Source organism: Adiantum capillus-veneris, chromosome 8, assembly GCF_014529385.1.
Source record: "Adiantum capillus-veneris isolate H3 chromosome 8, ASM1452938v2, whole genome shotgun sequence".
Taxonomy (NCBI): domain Eukaryota; kingdom Viridiplantae; phylum Streptophyta; class Polypodiopsida; order Polypodiales; family Pteridaceae; genus Adiantum; species Adiantum capillus-veneris.
The window spans coordinates 40765693-40779940 of record NC_140938.1 but is presented as its reverse complement, the minus strand read 5'-3'; the positions used below and the strand labels follow the sequence as shown (position 1 = coordinate 40779940).

General features: G+C 44.1%; 1 protein-coding gene across 1 annotated transcript in view; it reads right to left on the bottom strand.

Moving 5' to 3' along the window:
- Positions 1-11078, bottom strand: part of LOC147452026 (Cleavage/polyadenylation specificity factor, 25kDa subunit) — a 67286-nt gene extending 56208 nt beyond the window's left edge. The window contains exons 1-2 of the mRNA XM_086517856.1: positions 10849-11078; positions 10606-10651 (exon numbers count right to left, since the gene is read on the bottom strand). Coding sequence (XP_086373982.1) covers positions 10606-10651; positions 10849-10976 — 174 coding nt within the window. The 5' untranslated portion in view covers positions 10977-11078. The remainder of the gene's footprint in view (positions 1-10605; positions 10652-10848) is intronic.
- Positions 11079-14248: the final 3170 nt, after the last annotated feature.

The following is a 14248-nucleotide window of genomic DNA, read 5'->3' as shown; positions in this document are numbered from 1 at the left end:
CCCAAAAACTCAATAAAACCTTATAAGTTAAAACCAATGCATTTAACAACACTTCCCAAGCGTCCCTGGATGCAACCACATGCACGAATGCAATGCAAACATAGATTCCTCGCGGGAAAGCGTCTGCCTTCCCGCGATTGTTCCTGCTTTTCGTAAAAAGCTTCATTGAACCCATCTTTATTCTTGTGCTTGCGTTCTTACGCGTATTTTCTTACTCAGTTCGGATTTCCTCCTTAGCCTACGGGATGCCCCTTACTGATGCACCCGTCACCCATCATGTGACGCATCAGGGGCACTCGTAACCCGGCCCTTTCCACCGAACTTACGGAAACTCCTTCGCGATGTTTATCGTCACCCATCAAATGACACATCAGAGTTGCCCGTTCCTGATGGCAGTTCCTGTAGCTACAATCTTTTTAACAGTTCTTAGTGCACATAATAAAATATCCTTAAAAAAAGATTTAATCATTAAAAATAAGAAAATAGTCCAATTAGCAACAAAAGCCTTTTAAATTTCAGCCATTTAACTGGTGCTTTCCTGTTCAATAGAAGCGTGGACCACCAAGTTTGAGCATTTCCCTTGAAGTAGGAAGTAGCCCTCTGAATCTTGGAGTACTCTCAGTAACGCCCTCCAGAGAAAGCTATGTCAACTGCTGTATGAAGGCCAAAGCCTTCGAAGCATCTCAAAAACCAAAAAACGTGTTAAATTTAACTGACTGTCCACCCCATTACATTATGTTGGATACATGTTGCATCCTATATGGCGAGGAAGAGGGCAAGAAAGTGATGGCGAGGTGCATGAAGGATGGATGACATTCTTGGATAGGTATACCAAGGGTGATTTGACCTTGCAAGGCACCCTAATTGATGAGTTTGACATTTATAAAGCTGAAAGCAAGTCATTTGCTCATCCAATTGCAAAAGATCAAAACAAGATGCAAGAGGGAGTGAAATGGTGGGAAACTTTTGGACCTTGCACACCCGCTTTGCAAGCTCTTGCTTTAAGGGTGTTGTCTCAAGGGACATTGTGAAATTGGAGCATCTTCTCTCTCATTCATACCAAGAGAAGAAATAGGCTACTCCCATCTCATACAGAGAAGCTTGTTTACATACACACGAACTTAAGGCTCATATCAAAAATCAAAGAGCGCGGCTATGAGAGGATGGAGGTCACATTGGAAATGCTCAATAAGGAAAAAGATGAGGACAGCTTGCTTGCCTTGCAAGAGATTCAGAAGGCCATTGCAGAGAGTACTATAGATGCGATAAAGTCTATTTCCATTGTTGGTACCGGTCATATTGGGACATCATGCTCCGTTGGTGGTGATGAGGATGAGGACGAGGACGAGGACGAGGATGATGCTGATGCTCATGGTGGTGATCACGGCGCCACTTACGACGATGAGAATGTAAGCTATGGTGAGAGTTAGAGCTCACTGCGCCTGGCCGCTTGCTTATGGTGTTGGACCTCTACTTATGGTGTTGACTCTACAGTTTAGATTCTAGCCTCTAGTCTCTACTTATGTTTTGGCTTCAGAAGACAACACTCCTAAATGTTTTTTGGCTTGCTTTTGAAGTCTTGACTCGTTTTTGTTTGGACTCTGGAGGTTACTTCATTACTTTGAGCCTTGAGGCTCCATCTCTCCACTTTTTGTTCTTTGTCTATATGCCTTCTAAAGTTTTGTGTTTGTGTATAAAGTGTAACACACTTGGACACTCCAAGTCAAGAATCTACCGCGACAGCACCAAATAACCACTTCAAAACAGTTCACAATTCACAATTGATTTACACTGGCCCGGCGGAGTTCCGTGCCTAGAGATATTGGCCCCAAAGACTGGCGCCCCTTTTGGTATTCTTTTTGTATTAATCTGAGTTCAAAGTACAAGAGTACGGTTGGGTCTGACTCTCAAACTCTGCGTCCAGATGCTCTGAGAAGTGAGAGACCAACTTCACTTATAAAGAGTTACAAGGGATGCCAAAAGCAGAGCCCCAAAAGCTAAAAATCAAAAGCTCAAAAGCTTGTAAATAAAGCAGTTCTTTTTGCTTTTCTCTCTCATGCCACTGCTTGGTAAATAAAGCAATTCCAAGTTCTCTCTCTCTCCCCCTTGCTAATATGCGTAGGAAAAGCATGTCAAAGCTGTCGTAAATACAGCGCCAAATCTGCTGCAATTTCCAAAGCAATTTTTGGACATCCGTACTGCTGCCACGTGTTATTCTGCCGCTAGAAATTAGGGTTTCAGCAGTTAAGGTTTTTGGTAAAAATTAGGGTTTCAACAGTTAGGGTTTCTCTAGAAGCCACGTCATCACTTTGTGACATACCCCCCTCTTGAAAGCATTGTAATCGCCCTCGATTACGCCTGCAAAACAGACAGAGGCCATAAACCGTCTTAGCAGACACTGACTGTTAGTACCTACGCACTAGGAACACACATCTAGCACATGTACCGATCGATAGTCACATCACACGACATCAAGGACATCACATGACATTCAACATTCATTCGGATCTTAGACCATGATGTATCGGCAATGTAGCTAGCAATCGCATCTAGATCCAGTCGGGACCTCATCGATGCCCGATTGACTAACCCCTATTGCAACCATGTCTATTCGAGATCAATTAGACCAATTGATCATTTCATCTATCAGCACCTGCACTTATAAACAAGTCAAGAACAAATCAATTTCATATTCAGGAATTCCGTTTCATAAAGTCATACAGCAGAATACTATCAGCTCTCAATATCCCTGAAGCTCAAAGAGACATCAATGACTCTAGTATCAAAATCGAGCATCTGTTGACAAAGGAGCGGAGTAACTCCCCTCTTGTGCATCCCACTGCACCAGATCTCCTGCCAAGCTGAATTATGGGTTCCATTTGGAGTAGACTATGCTAAACCAAAAGCTTCGAGGTAAAGTTTCACAATCTGAAGAGTATCTGCTAGGTCCTCCTCCATCCACTTTGCATCTAATGCCGGATAGTTCTTGAACTTAACCAAGAACCGCCTTCGGACTTTACCTTTATTCTTTGTGTCCTTATGTGCCAAAATCTGTTCAGAAACAAGGATCTCCTCGTTTTCTTCCACTTCGGGTTGCTCATCGGGCTCCCCATCATCACGCACATCACCTTTAAAAGGTTTCAAGAGACTCACATGGAATGCATTGTGAATCCTCCAAGTGTCAAGCAGTTTCAGTCGGAAGGAGACATCATTGATCTTTTCAGAGATCTGGAAAGGTCCGTAGTATCGCATACTAAGCTTTGGAAAAAGCCTCTCCTTTCCCTTCTTCTTCCTCAAGCGTGCCTTCTCAAAACGTAAGAGCACCCAATCATCCTCCTTCAATTTCAAATCGCGACGATGGCGATCCGCTGCCTTTTTCTGTCGTTCTTGAGATTTTTGCAAAGCCTCGCGGACCTTGGCAAAAGCCGTGTCTAAGTCGCGCATATACTCATCTGCTTCAAAAATCTTATCTTTTGTGCTTCGGAAGGGTGGAACCTTCGTAGCACCTTCAACAATCTCGAATGGCGCCTTCCCCGTCGTATCGTGTTATTATAGGCAAATTCCACCAAAGGTAGATACTTTTCCCATTGAGTCTTCTGAACAGAGATATAAGACTTCAATAAATCTAGAACCACTCAATTGGCAATCTCAGATTGCCCGTCAGTCTGCGGGTGGAACAATGACAAGAACTGCAACCGCGTGCCAATGTTCTCCCAAATTGCCTTCCAAAACAAATTCGTAAATCTGGGGTCCCTGTCGGAGACAATTGTCTCAGGCATGCCATGTAATCTGAAGATCTAGGCCACAAACAGTCTCGCTAAGTGATCCGGCTGGACTGTTTTCTTCACTGGAATGAAATGAGCCTGCTTGCTAAATCTGTCAATAACAGTCCAGATACCATCGTGACCACTCTGTGTTCTCGAGAGATCGAAGATGAAATCCATTGCAATACTTTCCCACGGGCGGGTGGGTATGGGCAAAGGCTGTAACAATCCATGTGCTTTATGCCTGTCAAATTTGACCTTCTGGCATACCAAGCAACTGCCCACAAACTCTTCCACATCCTTCTTGAGTCTCGGCCAAAAGAAATATCTCTCTACCCCTTTCATGGTGGTAGCGATGCTGCGGTGACCCGTAAAAGGTGGACAGTGGCATTCAATCATAACCTTTTCCCTCAACGGCTGTGTAACGCACAACATGGTTTTTCTCATCAAGTAGCCATCCCAAATGGAATATCCCGCTACTGTCTCCCCATCCCGTATCCGTGTGAAAACGTCTGCAAAATCTGTATCTCTGGCATACTGATCGACCATATCCTCGAAGCTCCTATGATGTATCACGGAAATAGCCAGAACCAACGGCTTCCGAGACAAAGCATCTGCCACCACATTCTTCTATCCCTAAACATGGACAATCTGGAAGTGAAACTGTGACAAGATGTTCGCCCACCGCATCTGCTTTGCCGATAGCTCCTTCTGTGATGAAGTAGCACAAACTCTGATGGTCTGTAAAGACACTAAAATCCGCTACCAGTAGGTAATGCCGCCACTAAGTAAGAGCATGGATAACCACCAAAAGCTCTTTCTCATAAATCTGTGCTGTCATTTCCGGCCTTGAAAACAATAGACTCTCGTAAGCAATGACATGGCCTTCTTGCATTAAGACCGCACCCAGACTACGACCACAAGCATCACAATATACTTCAAATGACTTTTGCAAGTCCGGCAAAGTAAAAACTGGTCCCGTAGTCAATTTCTCTTTCAATGTCTGAAAGGCAGTCACCTCTGTGGGTCCCCACGAGAAAGGGACTCCTTTCTGTGTCAAGATATGCAAAGGGGGAGCAACCTCTGCAAACTTTCGAATGAACCGCCTGTAGTACGAACGCAGTCCCAAGAAGCTTCTAACTTCATGGACAATCTTCAAATCGAGCCAATCACGAACAGTCTCTATCTTGGCCGGATCCATTTGCACTCCTGCTGCCGACACAATGTGTCCCAAAAAGTGTATCTCTGGTAGGAAAAATTCACTTTTCTTTGCATTAATCGCTAACTTGTGATCTCGTAATGGCTGAAAGACCTACAACAGATGATCTCTATGTTCTGCCTCATTCTTGGAGAAAACAATGATGCCATCAAAGAAAGTGCCAACAAATAGCCTGTACTCTCGAAAAATCATGTCCATCATCCAATTAAATGTCGCAGGAGCATTGGTTAAGACAAAAGGCATCACCAAAAACTCAAATAACCCAAAAGTCGTCCGAAAAGCTATCTTGTAGACGTCTCCCGACGCAATTCTGATCTGATGATATCCACGCTTCAAATCAATCCTGCTAAAACACGAGGATCCCTGTAATCTGTCAAGTATATCATCGATTCTAGGAATCGGAAATCTGTTCTTGATGGTGATTTTGTTGAGAGCTCTATAATCGATGCACATTCTCCAAGATCCGTCTTTCTTCAAAACCAACAACACTGGAGAGCAATACGGTGAAGTACTAGGCTGGACAAGACCCTTTTCCAAGAGGTCTTTTACTTGGTTCATAATCTCTTCATTCTGTGCTCGGCTTACACGGTACGGTGGCCGGTTCGGTGGGGTGCTTCCAGGTATCATATCAATGGTATGATCTTCAAAACGAGCAAGTGGTAACTCGCCTGGTAGGCCCTCTGAGAAGCAATCGGCGTGAGTGGAGAAAATCTTGGCGTTCTTTATCAAGTTCAGACATATTTGTCCTATCCTCATCACTCAATTCTTTCATAAAGATCGAGTAAACAAACAAACTGGATTTCATTAATTTAGAAATGGCCGAAGCCGATACAATAGGGACAGACTCGCCCTTCAGTTTAATGTCAAGTACAATGGTTCTGCCCTTCTCTGTAGTCAAAGTCGCTTTCCTCGCCCGATAGTCGACCACGGCGTTGTTCTTGTGGTACCAGGGAATTCCCAAGAGAACATCACAACCTTCCAAAGGCATTATGTAAAAGTCCTCATGCCCCAAATACCCCTGATAATGCAACCGAAGTTTGCCACTGACAAGTGTAATGGCTACGTCCGTGCCGGGTGCCGCTAGAACAGCCTCCGCAAGTGGTCCCATCCGATCGGGAGTGATCTCGAGCCGCGCCGCCAATTCCGGTGAAATGAAATTGGCCTTGGCTGTAACAAACTATTGACGTGTCCACCTACTAAAGAACGGAGCTACCGGCCGAGGGGCCTAAACCCTAGGAAGAACAAGTAACAGAAGAAGTGTCACAAAGTGATGATGTGGTTGCCCGAGAGCAGAAACCCTAACCCTAATTTCTGCCAGAAACCCTAACTGTTGAAACCCTAATTTTGGAAACCCTAACCCTAAAACCTGCAAACCCTAATTTCTGCCAAAAACCATAACTGCTGAAACCCTAATTCTGGAAACCCTAACCCTAAAACCTGGAAACCCTAATTCTGCTGTCAAAAACCCTAAAACTACAGAAACACTAACCCTAAGGGCAGATTTCCGCGTTTTGCGCTGGCTGATGACGTGGCAAGCTGTACGGATTTCCGTGATTTACGCTAGCAGCTTTTGGCTTTGCTTTTGGACCAGAAGCTTTTGAGTTTTAAAAGCTTTTTACTCTAACTGCTTTTTAGGCCAAGGGCCTTTAAATATGAGGCTAGGGCTCATTCTCTAGCATGCTTCCTGGAGAAGGTGCAGAGTTTGGAGTACCCGCTTGTACTATGTTGATGCAATATAAAGAAATACCGAAAGGGGCGCCAAGGTTTGGGGCCAATACTCTCTGGGGCGGAATTTTGCCACTCCGTGTCGTCTCTATCTCTTTCAATTCAATTGTTATTGAAGTGCTAAAAGTCTGTTCGGTCTGTTCTTTTCTATTGGCACGTGATGCCCGCCTTGTGACATTGGCTCCTCCATCAAAGAAGATCAGGGCCTCTTGGTCTTTCACTTTGCCCCAAGCTCGGCAAAGTTTTGTACTCTCGTCCATTGTGTTGGGATCGGTACCCACACAATCTAGAACAAGTCCTGTTTTCATCTTGCCTTTTCTTCCACGTTCCTCAGCTGCTCTTGAACTCTCAAGCCTTTCGTCGTCCTTGTCATTCTGTTCTTTCTAGTTTCTGTGTCTTTTTAGGGCACTTCGCGGAGATATGTCCATGTTCCGCGCATCCAAAGCACTTCCCCTCCCTGATGAAGCGAGCTCTCTCTTGAGGAGTAAGCTTGGGTCGTGCATCCTTCTTTTCTGGGTTGCTCTTTCTCTTTCTACTTTCATTTGCTGAAGTCTGTTCGGCTCGTTTGTCATGACCTCATCGGTGGGGTAGGTCAGACTGCGAGAGTGAATGGCAAAACCCTGTTTCGCATGACTCATCAACTCCTGAATAGAAGCTGACTTCTGTTCCAAGCAGTGATCTCGGATCTCTGTAGGTAGACCCAAGGTAAACCGCTCAATCTGTTCTCTGAAAGAGCTCCAGAATCTCTCGCAATAAGCGTCCACTGTATCTTTCTTGGTCATCCGAAGATGGTTCCAAGCAGTTCGTATATCGCGTTCATACTCTTGAGTCAGCCGAGAAGAAATAAAAAGCTTCTTAAATTTCAGCCATTTAACTAGCGCAGTCTTGTTTAAAAGAAGCGTGGACCACCAAGTTCGAGCATTCCCCTTAAAGTAAGAGGCAGCTCTCCGAATCTTAGAGTGCTCTGAGTAGCATCCTCTCGCGAAAGCGATGTCAAACTATTGTACAAAAGACAAAGCCTTCGAAGCATCTCTATATCCCAAAAACATGTCAAATTTAATTGACTGTCCACCTTCCTTAAACACTCGGACCTTCTTGCTTTTATCTTCCAGAAAGTCATATTGGTTAGCTTTATAAAAATTCTTCTTCTTTGCATAAAAGTTGCCGTCGTCAGAGTCTGAACTGTCTGAACTCACTGGGCGAGATTTAGACTTCTTTGCCTTTTTCTTGCCCTTTCCGAAGCATTGTTTCTTGCTTCGCTTTTTGCCTTTGCGGTCTTCTTTGCTCAAGTCAGATGAGGTAGAAGAACTGTCAGAAGAAGAAGAAGAAGAAGAAGAACTGGGTACTTCTTCAAATCTAGCACGCTTCTTCTGTTTCTTTGTCTTTTCAAATTTCGACTGACGACCCAAATAACCAGGGAAGTCAATGCCTTTCTTTTGCTTTTTGCCGTGCTTTTTAGCTTTGTTTTGCGCATCAAAAAGCTGAGCAATTTGTGCATCAACCACCTCTTCTAAATCCTTCTCTGAATATTTCTTGTGAGCAGAAGGTTTTTTGAGAGCGGGTTTTGGGGGTGGTTCTGTGGTCTTCTGCCATTACGCATGCACTTCCTGAAAAGAAGTCTCGCTTATATATTTTGCAAATTTTGGGTCCTTCGCAAAATTGAGCATCATCTTTGTTGCATCGACAATCAATTGACAACGCTCCATCTCTCGTCGCTCCACCTGAGTAGGCCGAGGTGGGCCATACTCCTTGCCGGAATCTTCGTTGTGATCCCTTGCCGCGTCTCCGGATGCAGAGGGAGTCAACTGATCCTTGCATGAAGCCATAGGTGCCGTGCAAAAAAAAATTGGGATCGTATTTCCCAGAGTAGAAATCGGCCGTGCTCTGATACCACTGTAACAGACTTGGACACTCCAAGTCAAGAATCTTCGCGACAGCACCAAATAACCACTTCAAAACAATTCACAGTTCACAATTGATTTACACTGGCCCGGCGGAGTTCCGTGCCTAGAGATATTGGCCCCAAAGACTAGCGTCCCTTTCGGTATTTCTTTTTGTATTAATCTGAGTTCAAAGTACAAGAGTGCGGTTGGGTCTCACTCTCAGACTCTGCGTCCAGATGCTCTGAGAAGTGAGAGACCAACTTCACTTATAAAGAGTTACAAGGGATGCCAAAAGCAGAGCCCCAAAAGCTAAAAATCAAAAGCTCAAAAGCTTGTAAATAAAGCAATTCTTTTTGCTTTTCTCTCTCATGCCACTGCTTGGTAAATAAAGCAATTACAAGTTCTCTCTCTCCCTTGCTAATATGCGTAGGAAAAGCATGTCAAAAAGCTGCCGTAAATCCAATGCCAAATCCGCCGCACTTCTGACGCAATTTTCGGACGTCCATAGTGCTGCCAAGTGTCATTTCTGCCGCCAGAAATTAGGGTTTCAGTCGTTAGGGTTTTTGGCAGATATTAGGGTTTCAGCAATTAGGGTTTCGGCAATTAGGGTTTCTCTGGCAACCACATCATCACTTTGTAACATAAAGTTTTAAACATGGTGTAGTATGTAGACCTTTAAGCATCCTATGTAGTAGGCTATCTGACGTGTGGAATTTCGGGTAATCTAATCCGTACTTCCATACCTGTGTGGGTCCGATGTGTGATTTGACGTATGGAAAAACTATGATCCAAATTCCAATCTAGGTTATTTTTCTCCGATGTCATGTTCCACTAGCTTCCATGTTTGAGCAAAGTTCCATATTTTTCCTAGTATTCTCCCACCCATTTTTCTGGGGCGAGGGGTTTTTGTGGAGCTTAAGCAACCTGGCAAATAGAACCTCAAGTGCCCACTCTTGTATCATCCTATAGCACATTACCGGTGCCTAGCCAACATTTTGGATCATACTCTCTCCCAATTTCTCTCCTCTAGCATTTTCCTCACTCTAGTGTTTTGCCATATCGCATGCTCTTACGTTTAAGCAGGTTTCTCTCTCCTCTGCTCTAGGCAATCCCTCCTCTTGCATCTGACGACCCCCTAGGACAACGGGGTGACATTGAGGAGAAGATCATCAACAAAGGATACTCCCAGCTCATTTAAGATAGCAGCATATAGCTTATACCCTATGGATTTCTTCTCACATGTTAACCTCACCATCCATGAACGCAGCAGATAAGCCGCCAACTTGGGAGAAATACCTCTATGGCCTTATCTGACAATGAGAGGAAGGAGGAAATGCTCTCAGACATAGACTTTAAATCCAACAACTTTGATCTCGAATTGAACAGCTGAAGAACAAAGCAAAGCCCATACCATAACACAAATCTCAAGCAGCAAACTCTTTGATTACGACAAGACACCGTTGTACAAGACTCAAGAGACCATTGGGAAAAATCGAAGAGGAAAATTTTCAAGAAGACAAGACAAAAGTTATCTGAGTTAACCATCCAAGTGTCTTCTTTAATTATGGCAGGATGTGGAGGTAATTAAGCAAGAGGAGATAAGAGCTTGACCCATATGGACTGGATTTACAGATTGCGCTAGGAAAGTGAAGAGAGTTGCAACATTCGTTGATATGCAAAACCCTGCGGTCAGCATCGAAGGAACTTACACAATTGAATTCCAAGAAACAAGAACTTGCCAGAGTAAATGAAGGAAGGAAAGAAGGCAAATGGACTATGAACAAACAAGGCACAACAACAGTCAGAAGGTTTCTGGTCGGCACCTTTTTTATATGGCATTAATGGCACCCAAACCGACAATGATGTATCTGATTGGTCCTTCATCCTCAACATGAAGTTCAACATCACATTAACATAAAACTCTCTCTCTCTCTCTCTCTCTCTCTCTCTCTCTCTCTCTCTCTCTCTCTCTCTCTCTCTCTCTCTCTCTCTCTCAACTGTAGACGATAGCTACCAAGAGGATCCCTTCGACACACTTTCGCATTCCTTCCTTCATATAGCTGTTACACACAAAAATCACAGGTGTCAATGAAGCTCCGACAAAAGGTTGCAGTAAGCCATGCATAGAAACGGAACAGAAATGACACAAGAGAGCATGAGCTCACACATAGAAAACTTGACAGACAAAACATTTGTGTCAGTGTCACGAAGAAGGAGATGCAAAATTCAAGCATAGAGAGAAAGGAGCAGAGAGTACTTCTGCTTCATTCGGGCAAGGCGGTCTGCAACGGAGGTGTCCTTCTCCATCTTGACATCTTTGGTTCCAAAGCTGTAGTTGGAAAGAGAGTGCACATTCAGCACAGGCCCCAGCAGCAGATTCGACATCTTCAGCTCCGCAACACGTTACGCCACCTGCTCCTGATGCATCTTGTCTTGAAAAATACAAAGGAAGGCGAGAGAGATTCAAACTTGTCCAGACTTTAATTATTTCCAGTATGCAATGAAGCTTTCCCCCACTCCCCTCCCCCCCAACCAAAAAAAATTAGAGACGGAGACAGGAGATATTTTAATGTCGTGGGAACAACCACAAGAGACCTCATAGAACTACCCGCCCTTTTTTTTGGGGGGTAGGGGGGGAAGGGTTTGGGGTTATGGGATGGATTGGCCATCACATATGTTGACTCTCTCAAAAAGTGCATTGAAAGAAAATTAAAAGTTGCTAACCCCAGTTGCAAAACATCATGTTGATCTATTGCCACATAGCCATCAACTTGTGTGGTGAACAATGAGCTAACTAATGCATCATGCGTAGTTGATCTTGGTTTGCATGGAGAGAGATGGGCATGCATATTGAAGCTCCACCCAACCAACTCCACGCCTTGCACCCTATATATATAAGACCCCTTTCTAGGAGTGCACCTCTTAGGGTTAGATCCTAACCCTTAGGCTTGTAGCCAGTAGGCTCCTAACCCCTAGTAGCCATCGCATGCCACCTATTAGAAGCTGTGTCCTAACACTACTCCCCCTTAAACAAGAGTTCGGGTTCTCAAAATCAAGAGCGAGAAATCTCGCGTGGAATGCAAATGTTTCCACACTTTTTTAGGTTTCTATGCTCATTGCAAGCAGCTCTTTTTTTACAACATCTAATCAATTGTCGGCATCATGTTTTGTATTCGGTATAAGTTATGAAGTCTCTTTGACTAAAACTAAATCATCACCTTGTACGAAGACGATCACAAATGGGACACGCACTGCTGCCTCTTGTAGTCGTACAAGCTAGTGGCAATTCCCTGAAAGCAATCAATCATGTAGGTTGTTTACATAGATAGACTAAAGCTTATGTACCCCAATGAAGGGATAGACTTCAAGAGTCTAGTATGCATACGTAACATAATACTGATTAAGCTTGGCACTACTCTTGGCATATTGCTTTCGCAATTATAGCTAATGTTGTTGGATTGCAATCACAACTAAGTGGTCGTAACATTTTCAAAGTGACACCTTGTACACTACTTCTGACTTTAATTCTATTATTAGTTAGACACCTTGGTTCCCAACCTTTCCTCTTGTAAGAACTAGGGAACTAGACTCTAGGATCCTCCTCCCAACCTCCCATTATATAGGCGGGCTCCTAGCCCCTTGCCCTAGACGGATCCCCTGTCCACACTGTCTAGCCCGGCCACCTGGCCGTAGTCCGTGACCGCCCTAGTCCTTAGGTTTGGGCAGTGACCCTACGGAACCCTTGTCCTGACATTACTCCCCCCTTAAGGAAGAGTTTTCGTACTTGAAAACAAAAGTGGAAAACTTCTTCTTAAGAGCACTAATGTTTTCCCAAGTGGTGCCTTCTTCAGGTCGATCTTTCCACTTGATTAAAGCTTGTCGACATACATGATGACGCGTACGCAAATCATGATAGTCAAGAATCCGCTCAGGTTCATGCGGTGGGCTAGGAGGTTAAACCAAATCGACTAGAATCTATTGGTCGATGGCATTGTCGTCCCTATGTAATCGCTTACGTAAACGGCTTACATGAAAAACCGGATGGACACGAGAGTGTGTGGGTAACGATAGTTTGTAGGCACGATCACCAACTTGCTTGAGTATTTTGAAAGGCCCACAATATCTTAGAGATAATTTAGGTGTTGGCCCAGTCTTCATGCTTTCTGAATGTTCTGGCACACACAAAAATACTTCTTCCCCTTCCTCAAAGGTAACTTGCCAACGTTTCTCATCAGCGTACTTCTTATACCGATCCTGCGCTTGTCGGACATTCTGAAGAGCGAGTTTCAGCATATTCATATGGTCTTGGAGAAAATCCTTAACCTGCTGGAGTTTTTCGGTTGCCAATCCCATCGTAACGGGTGATTTAGGTTGAAAACCATACATGAGCATGAAAGGACTAAATCCAGTCGTGACATGTTTAGCACTGTTGTAAGCAAACTCAAGAAGAGGTAGATACTCTTCCCAGTTTGTTTGTTTCTTGCTAACGTATGCACGTAGCATATCCTCTAGCACTTGGTTGTTTAGGTTTGGGCCGTGCCCCTACGGGACCCTTGTCCTGACACCTGTCTTCACAGATTCCCTACACCAATTGCTTCAAGTCAAGCAAAAGTTAGCACGATGAAACTAGATTCAAACTCTGGTGGCTAGATGGGGAGAGAAGTAGCACGCTCTAACCAGCAAGTCAAGAAGTCGTCATTGATGAAGTTATCAGCATGTTAAATAGAAAACAAGAAAGCACGTCGCTTCACCAAAAAACGAGCAAGACATGTCCGCAACAGAGGCGTGTGTATTACTCAACACAAAAGTGTCTCTGAATTTGGCTCTGCTCCTTGCCTTGCACTCGCCACCTGCCCATGCTTGTGCACTCCTCAGCTATCGCACCCTCGCACGCCCATTTTGCTATTCACTCGCATCTTTCGTGATTCTCCTTCATGACCCTTTTTCATAATATGTCCAACATACTTGCACCCGATAAAGTTAATAGATACATTAATGTTAGCGTCAATTGCATAAGTTGCTACCATATACATGTGGTAGTGATGTGTGTGAACACACTTAGGACCCCCGGGGCATTTTTTCCCTCACTAGGAGGTATTTTCTCATGTGCACTATATATACACCCATCACTCTAGGGCTAACTTATCTTTCCATTGCACATTAAGTTATACTACTCTCTGTTGGTGCCTTGAGCTTCTTCGTCTTCTCCAAGCTGTGTGTGTTTCCCTGCAACCCTATTTATAACAATTGGTATCAAAGCAGGTTGCGTCCTCCCAGGCATAGTCGCTGGCATCGCCAACACATGCCTGCTTACTTTCTGGGTGAGCTTTGGTGAGTGTCATTAGGTTAACAAATACTTTGGGTCAGCTCGTAGAGCTGGGTCTGCTCAGAATTTTGATTCGGGCTCATTTTGACCTCCATTTCCACGACATGCAATATTGTGCAGGTAATTTTGTTATTTTGTGCAGAATTTTTGTTAGTGCCATTTTTTGCATAACAGGTACCTTGCAGGTTGTGCTACATAGCATGTGTTGGTCTCGCTTCGTTTCTCCTCATTTCATGCAATTTTCACATCAGATGCACGCACTCGCCATGGCTGACAACAACACAAATGTGTTCAAGATGTATGTTGTTGAGGATAAATTGGATGGGGACAA